The sequence below is a fragment of the Procambarus clarkii genome, chromosome 14, assembly GCF_040958095.1.
Source record: "Procambarus clarkii isolate CNS0578487 chromosome 14, FALCON_Pclarkii_2.0, whole genome shotgun sequence".
Taxonomy (NCBI): domain Eukaryota; kingdom Metazoa; phylum Arthropoda; class Malacostraca; order Decapoda; family Cambaridae; genus Procambarus; species Procambarus clarkii.
Window position 1 is genome coordinate 24,918,303 of NC_091163.1, and position 15,193 is coordinate 24,933,495.

The following is a 15,193-nucleotide window of genomic DNA, read 5'->3' on the forward strand; positions in this document are numbered from 1 at the left end:
CAGTTTATTTTCCTTTATAATTATGGTTTGTTTTCTTTTGTACCATAGAAAGTACCACAGAAAGGTGTTATAATGTTGTGTTAGCTTTTCTGTACAATTTTTCTTTTTTGTTTGTATAAAAGGCTATGCAATGAATTCAAATATTTACGCTACCAATCCATTTTTCAGATAGATCATCGGATTTTGACAGTATGCTGTACATACCAGATGTTCCAAAAATAATTACAGACAACAATAATGGTACTGTGTTTACTATTTTTATACTTTATATATAGGAAGACAGGTTCAATCAATGAGCATTTTAATATATCATCAAAATTTTCATACATTTCTTTCACTTTGTTACACTTGTAAAAACTTATTCTTAGCTATATTTATATAAATGTTAATTCCACTGTTAAATGAACATATTGATTTGTGTCCTTATTAGTTATAGCTTATTTATGTTGACCTTACTAAAGGGATTACCTTAACTTGTGTCACTATCTCTCTAGGGGTGCCCCAGGTAGGCAGTATAGGTAATGCCACTAACATGCATATCATTATGGGAAAGTCCATAATTTAACACATAATTATAAGTAGGTAATTTGTAGCAAATTTTAAGATTATTAATAGGTACATTGTAGCATAATTTTGCATAAGCATAATTTTCTTGTTTTGTTCTTGTACTTTTCCTTCGAACACTATTATTTTCTCTTCAGAATTTCACCGGAGAATAGCAGTGATGACTAGAGAACATCTTGAACGTGAGTACCAGAAAGCACGTGCTGCAATGATACAAAGAAATGAGTACTTGAAGAGACTCTTAAACGTGGAGGAACCAAACTCAATAAAGGTGACAAACAAGAAACAGAAAAAAGATAACATACAGGATGTATCACACATTAATTCAAAACAAAGACCAGCTGCACCCCAATCTGATGGTAATCTTCTATTATTTTTTTTAACAATATTTCTACAGCTGTTATTTGTGTACTTTCCAATAATATTTGTTGCCTATTTTTAAGTGTATGCTAGACAATTATGGAGATTAAATTACTATAACACTGAACAACTTGGTAGCATAAAGTTAGTTATAGTAATATCTTGAGATTTGTCTGAAAATATTAATACTTGTATACAATTTGCAATTATGTAACATGCTTAAATCTTCAAATGTGCCACCCAGACATTCTGCCTGCTATACTTTCACCACCACACATTCAAAATGCGGGCTATTCTACTAGTGGCAGAACGTACACTCAAAGTTATTTGGCAGCTGGTGAAGAAACTTTGGAATCATTTGATGTTGGTATGTCCCAACATCATTTGTTGGTATTTAAATGAGGGTTTATTTAATGGTCACACGTCATAAATATTATGTACAAAAATTGTGCTTAATGCCTATGAAATTTTGTTTAACATATTATACTAATCATTCCTTTCACTTACAAATTTTTCTTACTAATTTGTAATCCCATATTTCAAAGTACTTGCTGCAGAACTTGAACAAATTAAAGATTCTCAGCCAAGTGTTTCTGACTGGCAAAAAAGAAGAAAAAATGCAGAGATTAATTGGGGAGAAAGCAGGGCAATGCTGTTCGATTGGACATTGTCTGAGTTGGGTGTTCCAGATAAAGGTAAATTAAATATTGCTGTGTTCATTAAGGTTATACTGTATAATAAGCATCATATGCAAATTAATGACACTCTATTAATACATTTAGACTTCAGATTGTTTAAAATGTTAGGTATACAGTATTTAAAATTAGTATAAATAATTACCCCTTTTTTCATTAGGTAAAGTTTGTGTACAATGTACAAATTGTGAGGCAAGCATCAAATGTGAAGACTGTTTTGCATTTTTGTGTCACATTTGTGACCAAATGCAACATTTTCTCATGCCTTTCCACCACAGATTATATTGGAAAAATGGCTTTTATGAGCCATTAGACCCGACACAAACTGTGTGCCCTGAAGGAAATATCTTTCACTGGAGTAAGTATACGATACCTGTATAAAATCCGTACTTTGTTCCGAGATTACTTCTACTTCCCAATCCCAGTCTAGAGCTACGATTATCTTGGTATAACAAAATAAAATGAATAAATGTTTCATTTCAGTCATTACAACATTTGGAGAAGTCTTAAAGTTTAAACCTGACACTTGGATTTATAGATTGATTTAATCGTCTGATTGTTTCTTTTCTGTGAATTTCTCAGTCATTATCTGGAGAATAATGTCAATATTTTGTACAATCAAGAAACAATGAAATATTCAGTCTGAAATTCTTTTCCATAAAACTCATTTTGTCAAACTGTCTTCCTTTTCTTTGTTACCAGAACCTGTTGTACCAGCCCAACCACCAAATTCTTGCCCCAACTGCACAGATTGCAAGTTTAAAATTTCAAGCTCCAGCAATCTCTGCATCTTCATCACTATAATGGGTAAATAAACTTTAAAATTTACCCTTTTATTTCCATTACCGGATATTCCTGAATCACAATACATTTTGAAATTTTTGTTGCTATAAATGTTAATTTTTACATCACTATTTTAGCAAGTCGCCACACCACTCAATGCACTGTATTTTAAACTACAGGAAGGTATGACCTCTATACTCCAATCTATACATGCCACTGTGGATATGAGCATCAACAACTAGGCAAGACCATGCACAAGTCTGGTTTCTATTCATCATTAGGAAAGAGCAGCACATTCTACAGCACCAGTCTGCTTGAATCATGGCACCATATAAAAAGAAATTGTCCTGGAACATCATTTCGGGCATTAGTCACTGCACTGGAATCCTTTGGTGCTTCTCGTGGGCGTGTATGTTTTGATACCGTTATTCTTAATATTTTCAGTTTTATATTTCAATACAAAAATTATCAAAATTTTGTAGTAATGTATTTCATTTATTAATAATTAGTTTTTAATTTTGTTCAAACACAAAATGGAATGCTTTTTTTGTTTATTTATCTTATGTCATAATATGCATTTTAAATGTCACCATCTAAAAAATTCTATTCCTAGATTGGACCCATTAATTATATAACTTCGAAGAGAGTGTTCTTCGAATGGCGATTCCAGCAATATGAGCTGAGAAAAATTAGAGGAGAAGCTGACAATGAGTGTCCTGCTTGTGATAAAACGCCTTTAGCAGTACATATTGATGGCAACAAGAAGCTGTATCGCTACAACAAAGTTGGGAGGTAATAAAATGTGCTTTACAGATACTTAATGTATAGTATTCTTTTGTTCTCTACACACACTATATTATAATGAATTATATTGTCTTCAAATTAATGTTCTTATAAATAAAGTATGCACATATAAATATACATTGTCATATGACATATTTTTTAACCGAGTATGTCTTTATAGTTTGCCTTTCAATTGCATCCATATCATCATTTTATTTATCTAACACCATGTAAATTTTTGTTTTATGTAAAATTTAGCAGTGCATCAGAATTCTTCATATAAAACATTTTTTGATACCCCATTACCCATTGTTTAATATTATAGTGGTTACAGACAATAAATAATTATTTCTGAATTATCATTGCAGAGGTATCAGAAACCCCTATTATTTTGATAGTATCTTCAGCAACGTTGAAGATGTTCAAGCTCATGTTGGCACTATTCAGAGCTTGAAAACTAAGGTGAGTTTTATTATATATTGAGAAACCTTCAATTTTACCTAATAACTGTTTGGCGACTATAACATATGGTGGCCATTTTTGTATTTTTTCATTATAGTTTATATATATTGAATAAGGAAATATAACCCATAGAAATTCTTATGTGCAACAACAATGCCTATCGCGCAAAATAATCTCTACCTTCTACCCGTCCTACATAATTATAATCATGCTCACCAACTGGTTATTTAGTTACTATAAATATTTTTGTTTAACAGAGTAAGCACACGTGTGGAGTGTCTACATGGAAAGCTGCTCAAAATAAGCCTCTTTCATTCCAAAGTTTGGATGAAACAGGAATCAGCATGGCCTCCTGTCGACATGGTATTATCCTCCACACCTTGAATATGTATCAAGGAGAGCTGTACAGTTATGCCCACTATTTGCAAATTATGTATTTCAAATACGTAAAGTTTATTTGTCAAGACATAATTTATAAATATTGGCCATGGGCCTTAACTGTGGCTCAGAAACAATCACATTTTCACATTGGTCAAGCAAAGCCATTTTTAGGAGTCCTACATGCAAAAGGACATGCTTGGTATTGTCAGGTAAATAAAAATATAACATTACATTTATGTATACTAATGTATACATTTATGTATATTAATGTATACATTTATGTATACTAATGTATACATTTATGTATACTAATTAAATTTAATGTAATGTATACATTACATTAAATATAATAAGTACAGTTTGTGTAAAAAAATTTAAGATTTCTGATTGTTTAAGATTAATGATATACGTATCATTTAATATAGTAGGAGGCTTTTAATTTTTGTACAGTAATTTGAATTTTTTTTTACTGTATACTTTTATGTTAAAGGTATTGTATGGAGGGCGGTGGGAAGAAGGAAGTGGCATGACTTTAGGGGAAGAGGCAGAGCAAGTGTTTGCATACCTCTCACGATACAACTCTACAACTAAAAACATGCTGAAAGCTGGTATTTGTTTATATGGTTCATCTGATCAAGTTTTTGATTATTTTACCTGCCCTGTAATCAGTATAATGCTATTTGTATTCAGTATTCAATAAGTATCAACTCCCTCAAATAATCAATAAAAGAATGAAAACATATTGGTCAAACTTGAGTTGGTCGTGGTGAGTAAAGGTATGTTATGAAACTGTTATTAATCTATGCTCTTCAAGATGCTCATTGCTATAAATATTTTTCTCAGAAAGAACAGAAGAACTCACAGAGGGTGCAATCTTTTGGAACCATCGAAAAATTGATGGACTGGCTCATGCATTAGTTACTCGACTCAGAAAGGTACTAAAAATAATATATATTTATTTTATTTATTTGTATTTATTTTGAAACTTATTATAATGCATTTATATGTGGTAGGTATTATAATGCATTTATAGGTTAGTTATGTGTTCAGATCATGTACTACATATATTTTCCATTATAAATTAGCGACCATTTCCTTGAATTAACTGCTTGAACTTTTTCAATATAACAATAAGGTTAATTTGTATAAAGTATATAGTATTTAATTTAATTAACCTAAATGTATGATTCCGAGTTATATCAAATGTGTTCACAGAGAAATCACAGTATCGTGATATATCACGGGAACTGTGATGAGGGTTTGAACCCCATGCACTGAGTGTTCTCAGATGCATGCTCTAGTTCACTACGCCACGACATGGTCAGATGAATTGCAACTTGGAGTACTACTGCACCCACAAGGATCCCAAGGCTTCCACTGAAGCCAAACCAGGTTTCACACAATTCCCCCATGAACTCGGTCTCTGTCATTCAGTAGTTCTGCCTCTGATGCCCCCCATTTCAATGTCTTTCTCCATGTATTGATATATCACAATAATATGAATTCTATGTGTATTGAAAGGGCCATCAGAGGTAAAACTCGGCGCGTTTTCCGTAACCTCCTGCACGACACCCGGCTCACTTCGTACACCTCTGACTGGTGAAGCGATGCGTTCGTACACGGATGGCGGAAAACGCGCCGAGTTTTACCTCTGATGGCCCTTTCAATACACATAGAATTCATATTATTGTGATATATCAATACATGGAGAAAGACATTGAAATGGGGGGCATCAGAGGCAGAACTACTGAATGACAGAGACCGAGTTCATGGGGGAATTGTGTGAAACCTGGTTTGGCTTCAGTGGAAGCCTTGGGATCCTTGTGGGTGCAGTAGTACTCCAAGTTGCAATTCATCTGACCATGTCGTGGCGTAGTGAACTAGAGCATGCATCTGAGAACACTCAGTGCATGGGGTTCAAACCCTCATCACAGTTCCCGTGATATATCACGATACTGTGATTTCTCTGTGAACACATTTGATATAACTCGGAATCATACATTTAGGTTAATTAAATTAAATACTATATACTTTATACAAATTAACCTTATTGTTATATTGAAAAAGTTCAAGCAGTTAATTCAAGGAAATGGTCGCTAATTTATAATGGAAAATATATGTAGTACATGATCTGAACACATAACTAACCTATAAATGCATTATAATACCTACCACATATAAATGCATTATAATAAGTTTCAAAATAAATACAAATAAATAAAATAAATATATATTATTTTTAGTACCTTTCTGAGTCGAGTAACTAATGCATGAGCCAGTCCATCAATTTTTCGATGGTTCCAAAAGATTGCACCCTCTGTGAGTTCTTCTGTTCTTTCTGAGAAAAATATTTATAGCAATGAGCATCTTGAAGAGCATAGATTAATAACAGTTTCATAACATACCTTTACTCACCACGACCAACTCAAGTTTGACCAATATGTTTTCATTCTTTTATTGATTATTTGAGGGAGTTGATACTTATTGAATACTGAATACAAATAGCATTATACTGATTACAGGGCAGGTAAAATAATCAAAAACTTGATCAGATGAACCATATAAACAAATACCAGCTTTCAGCATGTTTTTAGTTGTAGAGTTGTATCGTGAGAGGTATGCAAACACTTGCTCTGCCTCTTCCCCTAAAGTCATGCCACTTCCTTCTTCCCACCGCCCTCCATACAATACCTTTAACATAAAAGTATACAGTAAAAAAAAATTCAAATTACTGTACAAAAATTAAAAGCCTCCTACTATATTAAATGATACGTATATCATTAATCTTAAACAATCAGAAATCTTAAATTTTTTTACACAAACTGTACTTATTATATTTAATGTAATGTATACATTACATTAAATTTAATTAGTATACATAAATGTATACATTAGTATACATAAATGTATACATTAATATACATAAATGTATACATTAGTATACATAAATGTAATGTTATATTTTTATTTACCTGACAATACCAAGCATGTCCTTTTGCATGTAGGACTCCTAAAAATGGCTTTGCTTGACCAATGTGAAAATGTGATTGTTTCTGAGCCACAGTTAAGGCCCATGGCCAATATTTATAAATTATGTCTTGACAAATAAACTTTACGTATTTGAAATACATAATTTGCAAATAGTGGGCATAACTGTACAGCTCTCCTTGATACATATTCAAGGTGTGGAGGATAATACCATGTCGACAGGAGGCCATGCTGATTCCTGTTTCATCCAAACTTTGGAATGAAAGAGGCTTATTTTGAGCAGCTTTCCATGTAGACACTCCACACGTGTGCTTACTCTGTTAAACAAAAATATTTATAGTAACTAAATAACCAGTTGGTGAGCATGATTATAATTATGTAGGACGGGTAGAAGGTAGAGATTATTTTGCGCGATAGGCATTGTTGTTGCACATAAGAATTTCTATGGGTTATATTTCCTTATTCAATATATATAAACTATAATGAAAAAATACAAAAATGGCCACCATATGTTATAGTCGCCAAACAGTTATTAGGTAAAATTGAAGGTTTCTCAATATATAATAAAACTCACCTTAGTTTTCAAGCTCTGAATAGTGCCAACATGAGCTTGAACATCTTCAACGTTGCTGAAGATACTATCAAAATAATAGGGGTTTCTGATACCTCTGCAATGATAATTCAGAAATAATTATTTATTGTCTGTAACCACTATAATATTAAACAATGGGTAATGGGGTATCAAAAAATGTTTTATATGAAGAATTCTGATGCACTGCTAAATTTTACATAAAACAAAAATTTACATGGTGTTAGATAAATAAAATGATGATATGGATGCAATTGAAAGGCAAACTATAAAGACATACTCGGTTAAAAAATATGTCATATGACAATGTATATTTATATGTGCATACTTTATTTATAAGAACATTAATTTGAAGACAATATAATTCATTATAATATAGTGTGTGTAGAGAACAAAAGAATACTATACATTAAGTATCTGTAAAGCACATTTTATTACCTCCCAACTTTGTTGTAGCGATACAGCTTCTTGTTGCCATCAATATGTACTGCTAAAGGCGTTTTATCACAAGCAGGACACTCATTGTCAGCTTCTCCTCTAATTTTTCTCAGCTCATATTGCTGGAATCGCCATTCGAAGAACACTCTCTTCGAAGTTATATAATTAATGGGTCCAATCTAGGAATAGAATTTTTTAGATGGTGACATTTAAAATGCATATTATGACATAAGATAAATAAACAAAAAAAGCATTCCATTTTGTGTTTGAACAAAATTAAAAACTAATTATTAATAAATGAAAATACATTACTACAAAATTTTGATAATTTTTGTATTGAAATATAAAACTGAAAATATTAAGAATAACGGTATCAAAACATACACGCCCACGAGAAGCACCAAAGGATTCCAGTGCAGTGACTAATGCCCGAAATGATGTTCCAGGACAATTTCTTTTTATATGGTGCCATGATTCAAGCAGACTGGTGCTGTAGAATGTGCTGCTCTTTCCTAATGATGAATAGAAACCAGACTTGTGCATGGTCTTGCCTAGTTGTTGATGCTCATATCCACAGTGGCATGTATAGATTGGAGTATAGAGGTCATACCTTCCTGTAGTTTAAAATACAGTGCATTGAGTGGTGTGGCGACTTGCTAAAATAGTGATGTAAAAATTAACATTTATAGCAACAAAAATTTCAAAATGTATTGTGATTCAGGAATATCCGGTAATGGAAATAAAAGGGTAAATTTTAAAGTTTATTTACCCATTATAGTGATGAAGATGCAGAGATTGCTGGAGCTTGAAATTTTAAACTTGCAATCTGTGCAGTTGGGGCAAGAATTTGGTGGTTGGGCTGGTACAACAGGTTCTGGTAACAAAGAAAAGGAAGACAGTTTGACAAAATGAGTTTTATGGAAAAGAATTTCAGACTGAATATTTCATTGTTTCTTGATTGTACAAAATATTGACATTATTCTCCAGATAATGACTGAGAAATTCACAGAAAAGAAACAATCAGACGATTAAATCAATCTATAAATCCAAGTGTCAGGTTTAAACTTTAAGACTTCTCCAAATGTTGTAATGACTGAAATGAAACATTTATTCATTTTATTTTGTTATACCAAGATAATCGTAGCTCTAGACTGGGATTGGGAAGTAGAAGTAATCTCGGAACAAAGTACGGATTTTATACAGGTATCGTATACTTACTCCAGTGAAAGATATTTCCTTCAGGGCACACAGTTTGTGTCGGGTCTAATGGCTCATAAAAGCCATTTTTCCAATATAATCTGTGGTGGAAAGGCATGAGAAAATGTTGCATTTGGTCACAAATGTGACACAAAAATGCAAAACAGTCTTCACATTTGATGCTTGCCTCACAATTTGTACATTGTACACAAACTTTACCTAATGAAAAAAGGGGTAATTATTTATACTAATTTTAAATACTGTATACCTAACATTTTAAACAATCTGAAGTCTAAATGTATTAATAGAGTGTCATTAATTTGCATATGATGCTTATTATACAGTATAACCTTAATGAACACAGCAATATTTAATTTACCTTTATCTGGAACACCCAACTCAGACAATGTCCAATCGAACAGCATTGCCCTGCTTTCTCCCCAATTAATCTCTGCATTTTTTCTTCTTTTTTGCCAGTCAGAAACACTTGGCTGAGAATCTTTAATTTGTTCAAGTTCTGCAGCAAGTACTTTGAAATATGGGATTACAAATTAGTAAGAAAAATTTGTAAGTGAAAGGAATGATTAGTATAATATGTTAAACAAAATTTCATAGGCATTAAGCACAATTTTTGTACATAATATTTATGACGTGTGACCATTAAATAAACCCTCATTTAAATACCAACAAATGATGTTGGGACATACCAACATCAAATGATTCCAAAGTTTCTTCACCAGCTGCCAAATAACTTTGAGTGTACGTTCTGCCACTAGTAGAATAGCCCGCATTTTGAATGTGTGGTGGTGAAAGTATAGCAGGCAGAATGTCTGGGTGGCACATTTGAAGATTTAAGCATGTTACATAATTGCAAATTGTATACAAGTATTAATATTTTCAGACAAATCTCAAGATATTACTATAACTAACTTTATGCTACCAAGTTGTTCAGTGTTATAGTAATTTAATCTCCATAATTGTCTAGCATACACTTAAAAATAGGCAACAAATATTATTGGAAAGTACACAAATAACAGCTGTAGAAATATTGTTAAAAAAAATAATAGAAGATTACCATCAGATTGGGGTGCAGCTGGTCTTTGTTTTGAATTAATGTGTGATACATCCTGTATGTTATCTTTTTTCTGTTTCTTGTTTGTCACCTTTATTGAGTTTGGTTCCTCCACGTTTAAGAGTCTCTTCAAGTACTCATTTCTTTGTATCATTGCAGCACGTGCTTTCTGGTACTCACGTTCAAGATGTTCTCTAGTCATCACTGCTATTCTCCGGTGAAATTCTGAAGAGAAAATAATAGTGTTCGAAGGAAAAGTACAAGAACAAAACAAGAAAATTATGCTTATGCAAAATTATGCTACAATGTACCTATTAATAATCTTAAAATTTGCTACAAATTACCTACTTATAATTATGTGTTAAATTATGGACTTTCCCATAATGATATGCATGTTAGTGGCATTACCTATACTGCCTACCTGGGGCACCCCTAGAGAGATAGTGACACAAGTTAAGGTAATCCCTTTAGTAAGGTCAACATAAATAAGCTATAACTAATAAGGACACAAATCAATATGTTCATTTAACAGTGGAATTAACATTTATATAAATATAGCTAAGAATAAGTTTTTACAAGTGTAACAAAGTGAAAGAAATGTATGAAAATTTTGATGATATATTAAAATGCTCATTGATTGAACCTGTCTTCCTATATATAAAGTATAAAAATAGTAAACACAGTACCATTATTGTTGTCTGTAATTATTTTTGGAACATCTGGTATGTACAGCATACTGTCAAAATCCGATGATCTATCTGAAAAATGGATTGGTAGCGTAAATATTTGAATTCATTGCATAGCCTTTTATACAAACAAAAAAGAAAAATTGTACAGAAAAGCTAACACAACATTATAACACCTTTCTGTGGTACTTTCTATGGTACAAAAGAAAACAAACCATAATTATAAAGGAAAATAAACTGACAGAAGAACTATGCATACTGCTGAAAATACTTTCCACAAAATATCTGAACCAAGGGATAGTACCCCGAGATTTTAAATATGAAAATTTCACCCTTACAGTATTTAAAAAAAAAGCAGAAAGAGTTAAGCACAAAACTAATGTCCGATCAGCTAGGTATAACACATCTGCAAGCTCATGGCGAAAATCCTAAGGGAGGGAATCATTTACCATCTTTCAGTGAACAATCTTATTCAATCGACACACCATGGTCTTCTTAAAAACAGATGCTACCTTATAAACCTCCTCACTTTTGGGACATGGTAACATGGTACTCAGACAAAGGGTTTCCGGTGGATGTAGTATACATGGATTATGCTAAAGACTTTAATAAGGTACCACATGGAAGACTAGCAAGGAAATTACAGGTTCATGAAAAAAATTGTAAAGTGCACAAAACAATAGTTAAAACAAAGAGAGCAAAGGGTCATACTAAATGGGAATGAATATGAAGAAATGTGGTAAGTTGAGTACCTCAGGGGTCCATTTTTAAGTCTAAAATATTTTTCATATATTGAACATCTATGATATAGAAAAGAATATAATATAATCAACCACATCCTCATATTTGCAAATGCCTGGTATTTCACGAGCCCTTTGTCCTGGGTTTATATTCTAGCCTGGGAGGATTTACTGGGTTAGGCTAACCTAACCTAACCTAACTTAACCAAACCAAACCAAGTATCTCAAGTTACAAATATCTCTGGGAATTCGTATTATCTGCTGTTGTAGAATTGACAAAATGGACAGTGTCAACAAAATTATTCCCACATACTCCGTCACTATGTGATGGAGTACACATAGAACAGGGACTGAATTGTCCCTGACAGGGACAATTCTGTAAGAAATGTTCTAGCATAAAACTTTGTACAGTTTAGTAATTTCTTACCGTTTGATGTACCAGGTAGATCCATGTGTGGTGAAGTTTTATAGCTGGAGCTGGAAGATCTTGTCGAGATGACTTCTTCAAAGAGACTAATAGCTTCCACACACATTGTGTCTTGAGTCCTCCAGTACTTGGCCTACAGTTACCAGATCTGATTTGCAGAAACTAGTGAACTATGGAGATGAGATTGTTAATAATAAAATTTTTTTGATTTTCATATGACTTGCAGCTTAAAAACCAACCTTATTTTAAAATAGTACACTAAAGTACATAGCAAATTGCGAAATTCGTAGCTTTAACTACTTTAAAGCTAAATTCTCAAGCTTTGAAAATAAGCACAATTTGCTATTTTAAGCGGAATCTGGCAACTCTGATTTAGCATGTAAACATTGACTTGCATTCACAATGTAGTTATTTATTTTTCAACAATTTAAAACGGGTTATGAAAATACACACATTGGTACATTATTGCAAAGGCACTATACTATATATATATATATATATATATATATATATATATATATATATATATATATATATATATATATATATATATATATGCAACAATGATCACAAAAAACACTGATCCAAGTATGCAGAATAACCACATATGAAAAATAGAAAATGCTTAACGCGTTTTCGGCTAATTCGCCTTCATCAGAGCAAAGTAGAATGAAGATAAGATTGCTGATCAGACCTTTATATCCGCCTGGGCAGATCACCTGACCACCAAAAATAAGTGGAGGAAAGGAATTATAAGAAAGAAGGTAACTGCAGAAGGCCTATTGGCCCATACAAGGCAGCTCCTATTAATATCTCCAAGTGCCATACATGTTTAAATGATTGCTATATTGTTTTGACGTGCTATATTGAGGCTAAAACAGGGATCCAACTTGTACATACCGGGGCTCACATTAAGGCTGTTGTTACAATGTTTGATCAGAGCAGACTCGATCACGTTTCGTTCAACAAAATCCTTACTTTAAAGGTCTGATCAGCATTCTTATCTTCATTCTACTTTGCTCTGATGAAGGCGAATTAGCCGAAAACGCGTTAAGCATTTTCTATTTTTCATATGTGGTTATTCTGCATATATATATATATATATATATATATATATATATATATATATATATATATATATATATAAATTGTTGCAAGTCGAGAAACAAATATTTTACATTGAACAACAAATGAGATTGGAAAAGCAGTATTGCCAAAATAGACCCCAGACACACCCTGTGGGTAGTAATGGACCCCCATACCGACCCTATGAGGGGTAGTGGACCCCATAATAACACTATGGGCGATAGTGGACACTATACAAACACTATGGGCGGTAGTTGACTTCATAGCGACCCTGTGGGCGGTAGTGGACCCCCTATCGACCCTGTGGGCGGCAGTGGACCCCCTATCGATCCTGTGGGCGGCAGTGGACCCCCTACCGACCCTGTGGGCGGCAGTGGACCCCTACCGAACCTGTGGGTGGCAGTGGACCCCCTACCGACCCTGTGGGCGGTAGTGGACCCCTACCGACCCTTTTGGACGGTAGTTGACTTCATAGCGACCCTGTGGGCCGTAGTGGACCCCATACCGACCCTGTGGGTGGCGGTGGATCCCATACCGACCCTGTGGGCGGCAGTGAACCCTATATACTAATCCTGTGGGCGATACTGTACCCTATAGTCATCCTGTGGGGGCAATGGACGCCATACACATCCAGTGGGTGTTATTGGACCCCATACTTATTCTGTGGGTGGTTGGAGCCCCATACCCATCCTGTGGGTTATAGTGAACCCCATACTCATCCTGTGGGTGGTATTGGACCCCATACCCATCCTGTGGGTGGTTGTGAGCCCATACCCATCCTGTCGGTGGTAGTGGACGCCATACACATCCAGTGGATGGTATTGGATCCCATACCTTTCCTGTGGGTGGAAGTGATCCCCATACCCATCCTGTGGGTGGATGTGACCCCCATACTCATCCTGCGGGTGTTATTGGACCCCTTACCCACCTAACAGGTGTTAGTGGACCCTATACTAATCCTATAGTTGGGATTGTACACACCATACCATCCTGTTTGCAGTAGTTTACCCTATATATATTCCAACATAACATTGTTTTCTGTTAGCGTTCCTACAAAACATTCTTTAAAGATTTTTAAAGCACAAACTATGGTATATAATATTGATTGGTGAAGCACTGTTATTCTATGTAATAATTTATTGTGCTTATTATAATTTACTAAGAACAACTAATATTTCTCAAAACAAAACTACGAGCCTTCAATAGGATGTAGCTGATCTGTAATATTATAAGAGCATGGACAATAGTAGGTAAATTTCACAACCCATGTGGAACCTGAAAACTACAATTTTCGTTATAATTGAACCAATCACGACTATTCAGCTATCTACGTTGATGGACGAGTACTGTGAGACGTAAATTGGTACGTGAGGAAGAGTTTGAGCCTTGGTAAAAAAGTTAACTGGGAATATATCACATATGTACTAAATCACCTTCCACATATTGACTTTAAGCATTAAGTCATATATGTGCTGTCTTGTGTGAAAACGGGTTGAACAAACGGGAACGGGAGAACAAACTTCTGCGATCTCTGATATTATTTTCCTCATAAGAATCCTTTAACTCTAAATCTAAAATTTATCAGGAAACCCGACAGTCTAAAGGGGATTTTTAAATTAACGTGAAACACCCGACACGCTAAAGGGGATTTTTAAATTAACTTGGAACCCTCGACACGCTAAACGAGATTTTTAAATTAACTTAGAACCCTCGACATGTTAAACAGGAATTTTAAAATTAACCGGAAAACCAACATGCTAAATGGGTTTTCCCCCCCAAAAAAATCCTCTTTAGCGTGTTATCCCTACTACTGTGAGGCAGCAATGTTATGGTGTCTGGTGGTGGTGTAGTAAGCAACATGTTGTGGTGTCTGGTGGTGGTGTATTGAGGCACCCATGTTACGGTGTCTGGTGGTGGTGTAGTGAGACAGCCATGTTATGGT

The 15,193-nt window shown here is 34.0% G+C and overlaps 2 protein-coding genes and 2 long non-coding RNA genes across 4 annotated transcripts; 2 read left to right on the top strand and 2 right to left on the bottom strand.

Annotated features, from left to right (window-relative positions):
• The first annotated feature begins 1,473 nt into the window (after positions 1-1,473).
• LOC138364714 (uncharacterized) lies at positions 1,474-3,243 on the top strand. Its single transcript, XM_069324690.1, has 5 exons — positions 1,474-1,619; positions 1,780-1,977; positions 2,322-2,426; positions 2,582-2,811; positions 3,016-3,243. The coding sequence occupies exons 1-5, from the start codon at positions 1,574-1,576 to the stop codon at positions 3,196-3,198; spliced, it is 762 nt and encodes a 253-aa protein (XP_069180791.1). The 5' UTR covers positions 1,474-1,573; the 3' UTR covers positions 3,199-3,243.
• Positions 3,244-3,815: 572 nt separating this feature from the next.
• Positions 3,816-4,964, top strand: LOC138364715 (uncharacterized). The gene is made up of 3 exons (XR_011228509.1): positions 3,816-4,237; positions 4,519-4,636; positions 4,872-4,964. It is a non-coding gene; the product is annotated as an uncharacterized lncRNA (long non-coding RNA).
• A 1,309-nt stretch (positions 4,965-6,273) lies between these two features.
• Positions 6,274-7,422, bottom strand: LOC138364716 (uncharacterized). The gene is made up of 3 exons (XR_011228510.1): positions 7,001-7,422; positions 6,602-6,719; positions 6,274-6,366 (listed from the first exon to the last, which is right to left on the bottom strand). It is a non-coding gene; the product is annotated as an uncharacterized lncRNA (long non-coding RNA).
• A 588-nt stretch (positions 7,423-8,010) lies between these two features.
• On the bottom strand, positions 8,011-9,443 carry LOC138364717 (uncharacterized). Its single transcript, XM_069324691.1, has 4 exons — positions 9,262-9,443; positions 8,813-8,917; positions 8,428-8,657; positions 8,011-8,222 (listed from the first exon to the last, which is right to left on the bottom strand). Exons 1-4 carry the CDS (start codon positions 9,371-9,373, stop codon positions 8,040-8,042), a joined length of 630 nt encoding a protein of 209 aa, XP_069180792.1. The 5' UTR covers positions 9,374-9,443; the 3' UTR covers positions 8,011-8,039.
• Positions 9,444-15,193: the final 5,750 nt, after the last annotated feature.

Coding starts and splice junctions, on each gene's coding strand:
- LOC138364714 (XM_069324690.1), top strand. CDS start 1,574: ATGCTGTTCGATTGGACATTGTCTGAGTTGGGTGTTCCAGATAAAG. Junction 1,620..1,779: donor GTTGGGTGTTCCAGATAAAG/GTAAATTAAATA, acceptor TTTTTTCATTAG/GTAAAGTTTGTGTACAATGT. Junction 2,427..2,581: donor CATCTTCATCACTATAATGG/GTAAATAAACTT, acceptor TTTAAACTACAG/GAAGGTATGACCTCTATACT.
- LOC138364717 (XM_069324691.1), bottom strand. CDS start 9,373: ATGCAACATTTTCTCATGCCTTTCCACCACAGATTATATTGGAAAAAT. Junction 8,918..9,261: donor AGGAAATATCTTTCACTGGA/GTAAGTATACGA, acceptor CTTTGTTACCAG/AACCTGTTGTACCAGCCCAA. Junction 8,658..8,812: donor CATCTTCATCACTATAATGG/GTAAATAAACTT, acceptor TTTAAACTACAG/GAAGGTATGACCTCTATACT.